The sequence below is a fragment of the Apium graveolens genome, chromosome 1, assembly GCF_009905375.1.
Source record: "Apium graveolens cultivar Ventura chromosome 1, ASM990537v1, whole genome shotgun sequence".
Lineage (NCBI taxonomy): Eukaryota > Viridiplantae > Streptophyta > Magnoliopsida > Apiales > Apiaceae > Apium > Apium graveolens.
Window position 1 is genome coordinate 160,924,902 of NC_133647.1, and position 9,077 is coordinate 160,933,978.

At 37.9% G+C, this 9,077-nt stretch overlaps 1 protein-coding gene across 1 annotated transcript; it reads right to left on the reverse strand.

Moving 5' to 3' along the window:
- Positions 1-8,029: 8,029 nt before the first annotated feature.
- LOC141708838 (uncharacterized) lies at positions 8,030-8,813 on the reverse strand. Its single transcript, XM_074512651.1, has 2 exons — positions 8,672-8,813; positions 8,030-8,451 (listed from the first exon to the last, which is right to left on the reverse strand). Exons 1-2 carry the CDS (start codon positions 8,811-8,813, stop codon positions 8,030-8,032), a joined length of 564 nt encoding a protein of 187 aa, XP_074368752.1.
- Positions 8,814-9,077: the final 264 nt, after the last annotated feature.

The window sequence follows — 9,077 nt, forward strand, 5'->3', positions numbered from 1 at the left end:
CCCGTGAGCCTTGACGACTTGGGTCGTCTTTAGTCTATGACAGACTTTCATCAACCTGGTTTGTATTAGGCTTTGGACAAAAATTCCAAGTGTAAGTAATGTGATATTTAATGTATCTTTACGATATATTCTATATCCATATCTTTTGCCCCTAACTTCCAGGAAGACTACTCGAGTTTTTATGAAAGTTATATCGGTCAATTCGCGACTCGAGGTACTTTCGACCCTTCTCGGGTATCGGCCTTTCATAAGATCGACCCTTCATGGGTATCGTCATTTCATCGTAAAGTATGGAGCGATTTATATGTTTATAATGACTTATACATTTTTAATGTGAGTATACACACATAAGGCATTTGCACAAGCTAATTGAATAGTCTTTGACACTAAATAGTCCTAATCAGAACTAAAAAGTGAGTTTTATCACCCTTTAACCTTCTTTAAGGTTAACTAAAGGATGAAAGCTGCTATTAAGCCCTAATCAGGGCTAATTGGCCCTAAACGGGGCTATTTTCCATGTACAAGTTGTTAATTAGGTTTAATACAACCTAATTTTAAGTTAAAGTGCACTAATTGGCCTTAATTGAGGCTAATCGGTCCTAGCTGGAGCTATTGGTCTTAATCATGGCTAATTAGTGTGCACAAACCACCAATTATCCCTAATCCATGCTAATCATGTGTGCAAATAAGTTAAACGACCCTAAATAAGACTAAGATATTACACAAGCCACTAATTACCCTTAATCCAGGCTAAATATGTGTAATATACACTAATCGACCCTAATCAGGGCTAATTCTCACTAATCGGCCCTAATCAGGGCTAAGTTTAAAATCCTGAAAATTTTAAAAAAAATCGATTATTTTCCAAAAACCTTCACAAATATTTTCGTGAGGGTCGCGGGGAGTCCTCAAGGAGGCTTTAGACTAACCCCCGTGGAGGTTCTAGTCGGTCAAAGGCCTCCATGTGGAGGACTTGGCCCTTAGGACTCTTGGTCGTTCAGGACTCCTTCGTGGAGGTCCTCGTCGGCGGGGTCGTGATCGTTCTTAATTTGTTTTACAAGGGAGAATTTCACTCGGCATCACCCTCCAATCTGGAGGACTCGGCTGGGATATTTCTTGGTCGGTCGGGCCTCCACCTCCGTGGAGATTCTGGTCGGATGGGTCGCCGAGTCCCTCGATTTTGTTTGAGCATTCTACTCGGCTTAACTCCTTAATATAGAGGACTAGGCTTTATTCACTCTTGGTAGGCCAAAAAATTACCTATGTGAGGGTTCTAGCCGCCTAACCCTTCCATGTGGAGGACTAGGCTTCACTGACTCTTGGTAGGCTAAAATTTCACCTCCGTGAGGGTTCTGGGTGGCCTAACCCTTCCATGTGGAGGACTAGGCTTCACTGACTCTTGATACGCCAAAATTTCACCTCCGTGAGGGTTCTGGCCGACCAGGGGTCGTCTTGACGACTTGGGTCGTGGTCATTCGGTATTTGTTCTCGTGAACATTCTAGTCTTCGCAACCCCTTCATGCAAAGGAGTCTTCACCTAAGAGTCTTCATAAAAAAACTTTTCATGAACGTCCTAAACTTATTCCTGTGAACGTTCTAGTCTTCACAAAACTTGTTCTCATGAACAATCCACTCTTCACGAAACTTGTTTCCTTGAACATTTCCAGTATCAAGTCGTGGCTACAGATGGCCATTTAGTTTAAACCTTACTCTTGTCCTAAAGTTTTCACTAATCAATTTAATTAGCATAATTAGTGTTGGATTAGGACTAACGCCTTGTGTTTAGCTTTCACCAAGCTTTTCTTAGAAGACAGTTATGATAGTCGATGTTTTGTATCGCTTTATTCGTTTATCATGTCCTTTTCTTCTCAATACTTGACCGTTTTCCTGCTCTTTTATCGGTCTTTTACCGATTGCTACCTGCTAGTGCGAACCAGACAAAGTTGTGACCTATATAAAAGAAGATAAGAACTGCTCATTTTCATTCATGCCTTCATTTCTCAACTTCTCTCAAATTCTCTCTAGCTTAGAAGTTTTCAACTTCTCAAGTGTTCTTTCTTCCAAGATGTCTCAAGACCGCTAAAAAAGCCTTCCATCTCTGCTCAGGAAGCGATGCACAAGCGTGCCACGATACAGTCATTAAAAGGTGTAGCTTTTGTTTCTCCCTACTCTCTTAATCGTTGTTCAAACATCTTAAAGATCATGCTAGATGAACTAGCATATGAGAACCTGAGCACTGTATATTTTGATGCCTTCAAGCATAAAAGCGTGTTTTGTAGGAGGACTTCGATGAAATCAGGTTGAGCTACCGTTGTCCTGCATGTATCAAAGTTTGCAAAGCCAAGTCCAACGAGAGTGTAACACCCCCAAATCCGGGTTCAGGAATCCGGATTGTCACGAGTTCCATTTCCATTAATAACACTTAATCTTAATAAATAACCAACTACTGCGTACTGTGATCCCACAGTACACACACACACATCACCACAAGTTATAGTCTCAGAGATGAATACCAAAAATAATACAAGTTATTTTATCCACAATTATAAGTCATTACACCTCAAAGGGATATGAATAAATTTACATGTTCTTTGTCATTATAACAATTCATAAATATACATAAGTCTAGTACATCATAGTTCAAAGTCTAGCCTATTGGTAGCTCCTACCTCAGCCATAGCGGCATCAACGCCTACAAGAAGTTGCGAAACATTTCCAATCTGTTCGCGAATTAGGATCTTGGTCCTGTTCATCTCGCCTAGCTGTTGTTGTGTGATGAAAAAATGAAGAAAGGGTGAGCAAAACAGCTCACCAAAATAACATGTAAGTTATGATTAATAATATATGAGCTCTTATAGTATTTATGAAAGTCTTGGTCAAGCAAAACAATGAACCAAGTTTGATATCTTAACGCGACGAAGTCATAAAATTTCAATATATATATATATACTCTTCTAAAATATATATAGTTTGTTCAATAGTGCAAGGTATCTTTATCGATAAATTTCTGAAAATCTTTTTATACATAAGGTAATCATTTACTATATATAAGTTTAAAAGATGAAGTTACAAAATACTCCAATATACTTATATCTTTTCCGAAAACTACTTGAACTACCACTGTTCAAAGTATAATTAGTTTTAAAAGTTCATCATATATCGTTGAAGTTACAAGGTAAGACTTGTATATAACTCATTTTGAGAAGAAACTCTTTAGAACCTATGTGTGAAAGTAAACACAAGGTTTTGTTCAAATACATTTGGAAGAAGGAAACCACTGGAATTTCGTTGGGTCATCACCCTGGCCAAATGAGGGCAATATGTTGGACCGTCCCACAGCCTCCTATGTTTTGATGGACTGCCCCGCAGCCTCTTACATTTACTCTGGCATACAAGGTGCCAGATCATTCCAGTTCATTGAAGAATTATATCCTTATAATTGGAATTCAAAATTGATCGACATTCCTCGAGTGTATAATAGCTCGTTGATAGGTACGATATTATATAATTAACTACTTCTCGAATGCGGGCAAGTATCAAAACTTTCTTTATCAATTCAGCAACCTTGTTGCGAAAATAAAATACAACAATGGGCCGGACCCCTTATATTTTGAGCGAGTATTTAAATCCCCTCGAAAAGAAAGATTTAAATTTGAAAATGGTTTTGAAATCCACTCTATACTTTTGAAATTATTTGGTACAGTTTGAAAACATTTTTCGAAAACAGTTTTAGGAAAGGAATGATTTAAATAAATTAAATCGTTTATCAAACTCATTTGAAAATATAGAAAGAATATTCAAATAATATTCCTAAAATAATCATTGATTAAAGGATATAATTAAATAAAATAATCAAAATAAATCCTTAAATGAATATTCGAAAATAATATTCATTTAATAAATAATAAAATATCTGAAAGTCAGAACTTCAGTCGAATAATCAAAGTAATATTTATTAATAATATAGATCTTAAATAAGAACTTAAATGAATATTCAAAATAATATTCATTGCTAATTTAGAAACTATCGAATAATTATCATTTGATCAGTAATTTTGAAAACTATATAATATACTCAGGAACATCGTCTCCCGGTTTGAAAATAAAATGTTCAGCTCGTAAGCCCTAGACTAAGGGTATACGCAAAGTATAGCTATCTCTAGAAAAGATATTGTGTAGTTTATAAACAATTGAATTGACAATGAAATATAAAGATTTCAAAGAAGGCATGCATATATACATCATAAACATGCTTCAATATATCGCAAGATTTACTAATAACAATCATGCACTTATCTCAAGATAATACATCTCTATATATTTATTTATTTATATATAACATCACAATAACAATTATACGGGTAGAAAACTTTCCTGAGCGATCTGGGGTGGAAATGGGTCTGGGACGAGTCTGGTAACCTACAAACAACATATAAGCCGGAATTAATTCACGGTCGCTTAAGAAACTAGACTTTATTTATTTAGATGATAACGTTCGCTTTTACGCTTAACAATTTACATTAGTCATTGGCGTACCCTCGGCTCCACCATTTTAATAAAATTAACCATTAAATGTTTTGTTAGGCCCTTAATAAACTGTAGATGGGGGTGAATACAGTTAATATAATCAACTCGAAAAAGCTTCAACACAATCAACAATTTTTATATTAATCTTATAAAAACTTATTACACAAGTACTCTCTCGAAAGGATGAAAAAATATCCTTAAGAGCTGCTAGGTTATGCGAAAGATATAACAATGTCACAATGCTTATAGCATGAACCTAATATGTGCTTTATATAGAGCACAACTACCAATGTCTAAGGAATCATATTCTATTAACAACAAGAAAACCTATATTATTGCTTCTGAGATAAAGTCCTTTACCGCCTTGAAAATCATGTTCCCTTTTCCTCCTCGAAGATCAAATGATGTGACAAATAATGATTTCATTATCCATTGACATTATCATCCATTGATATCCTATCATCCCTTGATATTTCATCATCCGTTGATGTTGTCATCAACATCCATTGATGTATAAGTTCTGAAATGAACTTCTGATAGTTTCTGTTTGATATCATCAATTGCTTCTAACACGTTTCAATGCAACTTTTTCGCGAGTAATCTACCAACTTCCTAATCAACCTTGCATAATTGTTTCGTATTCCAATTAGTCTTTTAAGGGAAAGGGTTCTTCCGTGAAATGCCGTTACTTAAAACGGTCGTGTATCCTAAACCGTAAATCGGATCTAAGCGAACCACATATCAAAATGAAGATTACGACATGATCTAGCTAAACATGGACGTGGTGAAGTTTTGACAGTGAGTGTTCTATTCCAAATGTTAAGCACAAACAGTTTAAAAGAAAATGGGCATTATGACGACTACATTTACGCGATTTCTAAAATTTACCAATCCAAATCAACCCATTCCAACTACAATTCATCCCCAAATTTAAGATCCAAACCTAGGTCACTAATCTTAGCCAAAATGGGCTCAAGAATCCCTAATCAATCCAACATCACACTACCTCCAAAATCAATTAAACTACTTAGTCAAATAAAGTTCAAATCATGCTTATCATGCATATTAATACTCATCCATCCAAACCATCACAAAATTCAAGAAAACAAACTTAGTACTAAACACCCAGAAATTTTATACCTTCCTTGGAGCTTTGAAACAATGCAAGAGACTTGAAAGTCCTAGGGGAGCCTTGATCTACTCCTAAACAACTTTGATCTTACAAATGAAATCAAGAACACAAAGTTATAACTTTGAAAACACTATTCATCATCTCTTTTGATGAATTATTTAGGTTAGTTGTGAAGAGAATTTGATTCTAAGATTACTAGAATAGCTATATCTAATCATCAAGAAGCTATAAAAATCACCTTATGATTTAAGATTGAGTGGAGCTTGGACTTGGAATTTTTCTTCCTTATATTTCCAAGAAGGCCGAAGCAAAAGAATGAAAATGGGGGAGAATGATTCTTGATTTTCTTGCCTTGATAATTGTGTGGTGAATTAGCCTTGGTTAATCCACAATTTTGGTTTAATCAAGGTTAATTTGCTTGGCCACAAATCAACCAAGCAAAATATCTACTAACCTTGCTTACATCATTTTCCTTGCATCACCTTCTTACCACATGTCCTCTTCTTATGGTGTGATGATGTCACTTGCTCTTATCCACTTGTTTAATTCCCTTGATTCTTGTACAAGCTTGATTGCTCTGAATGACAAGAGTGACGTGATTACCAAGAGGATGGCTAGGGAAGCTACCAAGCATGAGAACCGCATTCCCAAAGTCCCAGCATTCCTTGAAGCTTCTGGTTCTGAGAAGAAAAGAGTCAAGGGATCAGATGAAAATGTTAAAATCCCATTTGAACCTTCGTGGGGAATATCCACCAATGACTTGGTGTTTGGAAGTTCGGCTCTCGCCTTAGAGTGGTCCAAGAATTGCATCACTCCTCCAGACCTCCTTCACGTCTCCTCTGGTGAGAGCTACTCGAGGCCAAGGTGTTAGGGGCTCACGCCTTATACGAGGTACTCTTAACTTGTAAAATTTTTGTTCAAGAGAATTTTAATTTATTCCTAGGTCACTACTTTTTCCCCTGGAGGTTCTGGACCAACCAATACTGACCTTCGGAGGGTCCTGATCGGCCTAAGCCCTTTATGGGGAGGAGTCGGCTAGATTGAGTCTTGGTCAGCCTGGACTCGACCTTCATGAGGGTCTTGGCCGACCTAATATCTTCTATTAGATTCTCGTGGAACCGATTCTTATAACTTCTCCTTCTTTTTTCTTGTTAGGCTAATGCCTACTTTGCTACATCTTTTACACAGAGTATCAAGATGAAACATGACTATGCAGCCTTGCAAGTCTCAATGAACAAGTTCTAAGGAGTGAGTCTAAGGCACATTATATAGAATAAAATTCCGCTCTTTTTTAGAAGAAGCACTCCAAGGAGATGCGGGGAAGGAAAATGAAGTGGAAGAAACTCGTGAATATGTACCATGAGTCCGAAGAGTTTCCCAAGCTGATCGATAACCATGATGATAAGATACATCCCAAGAGCCTAGAAAATAGATGGAACAGGGGCGTCAAGGATGTACTAGCATGTATACGGACGTGGTCGACCCAAGACTTTTCTCATGCCCTTGGGCAACTCCTATGATCGCCCCATCCGAACAGGCTTCCGGGTCTTCACCCGAGATTACTCGTCAACAATCTTTATCCAGCTCGAGCCGTGGGGATTCTGGCTCTAAGGGCAAAGCTCCTTCAGGAAGCCCTAGCTCCAAGGCGGCCCTTTACGGAAAGATTTTGGGTCCGATTCCAGGGAGTAGTAGTTCTTCTTCCGAGTTTGGCTCGGACAAAGATGGTGAAGAAGAGGAGGAATACAGGGAGGAGGTTCAGTTCGCTCATGGAGTAGGATGAAGAGGAGGAGGATTCTTCATATGAATGATTATGATAGCCTTGCATGGCTTTAGATTCCACCTGTGGCTTTTCTATTCATAACTTGATTTATTTGAACTTCTATGGTATGTAACATGTCCCTTAGAACTGATTTGTGATCCTTCAGGATCTTATCTATACATCATTGGTTTGATTTCATATTTGTTTTTTATTTTAGGCATTTGGTCCTACGGGACTTGCATTCCTTATATGCTAGTACTTAAATAAATTTGTAGACAAGATGATAGAAACAAACTCGCATAAATAGATAATATCTTTGAAAAACGGGTTCAGCCCTTACATAAGATGGTTTTGTCGATCTTATTTATATATCTAATACTAAGTACTAGGAACATGTTATAAATGTCCTAAATATAATAAACCTTCAGGTTTGAAGCTTGCTAAGTGCATGGCATTTCATCACCGTTCAAGGTCTCTAGCTTGTATGATCCCCATCCTAATGTCTTCTTGATCTTATAAGGCCCTTCCCAGCTAAGGGCTAGATTTCCTCTCTCCCCAAATCCTAACGCCTTAATCTTTCTTAAGACCAAGTCTCTATGCTGAAAGAACCTTTACTTAACCTTTTTATTATAATAGAGGGGAACTCTTCGTTGATGCTCTGTATTGCGAGCGTTGGCCTCATCTATGACCTCGTCAATGAGATCGAGAGCGAGCCTCGTGCCTTCTTTATTAGTCTCTGGTTCATATACTTCAACTCTAGGTGATCCATGGGTGATTTCTAGAGGTACAACTGCTTCGGCTTCATAAGCCAACATTAATGGGGTAACTTCAGTTATCACTTTGCAAGTGGTTCGATATGCCCATAGTATAGGCAGTAGCTCATCCATCGAAATATTCCTCGAGCGTTCGACCCTATTTTTGTGTCCATCAAGAATAATCCGGTTAGCAACTTCTGCTTGCGCGTTTTCCTGTGGATGGGCAACCGAGTTAAAGCGAAGCTCTATGTTGTTATCGTCACAATACTCCTTGAACTCTGTATTATCAAATTATCACCCATTATTTCCATTGGGTAATTTGTTTGGTGGTTATCTCGGCTAGTGACTTAGCCTCAATAGTGAAGTAGTCTATGGCTACCACAATGAACTTCCTATGTCCCGATGTCATAGGAAATGGACCAAGTATGTCCATTCTCGATATTGTAAAAAAGGGATGGGTGTGTAGATGGATGTAAGCCTATCTGGGGGTTGTCGTACTATGGGAGCGTACATCTGGCATCTGTCGCATTTCTTGACATAATCCTTTACATCGGCTAACATTATTGGCTTGTAGAATCCCAATCAAGTTATCTTGTGAGTAAGGGCTCTGCCCCCAAGTGTTGTCCACAGATCCTTTCATGGGCTTCCTTAAGTGCCTCCTCTGGTTCAAGAGGTCTCAAGCACTTTAAATATAAAATGACGAAAGACCTTTTGTACAAGAGGCCTTCAATCAATGAATATCTCATTGCTCTCACCGATAACTTACGTGCCTCTTGGGGATCGTCGGGGAGCCATACAGTCTCAAGGTGGGTCTTGATTGGATCAATCCAACAACTCGCCACACTAATTGGAGTTATCAAGTTTATGACATGTATAGTAGGGGTCTTCAGAACTTGAAAGTAGA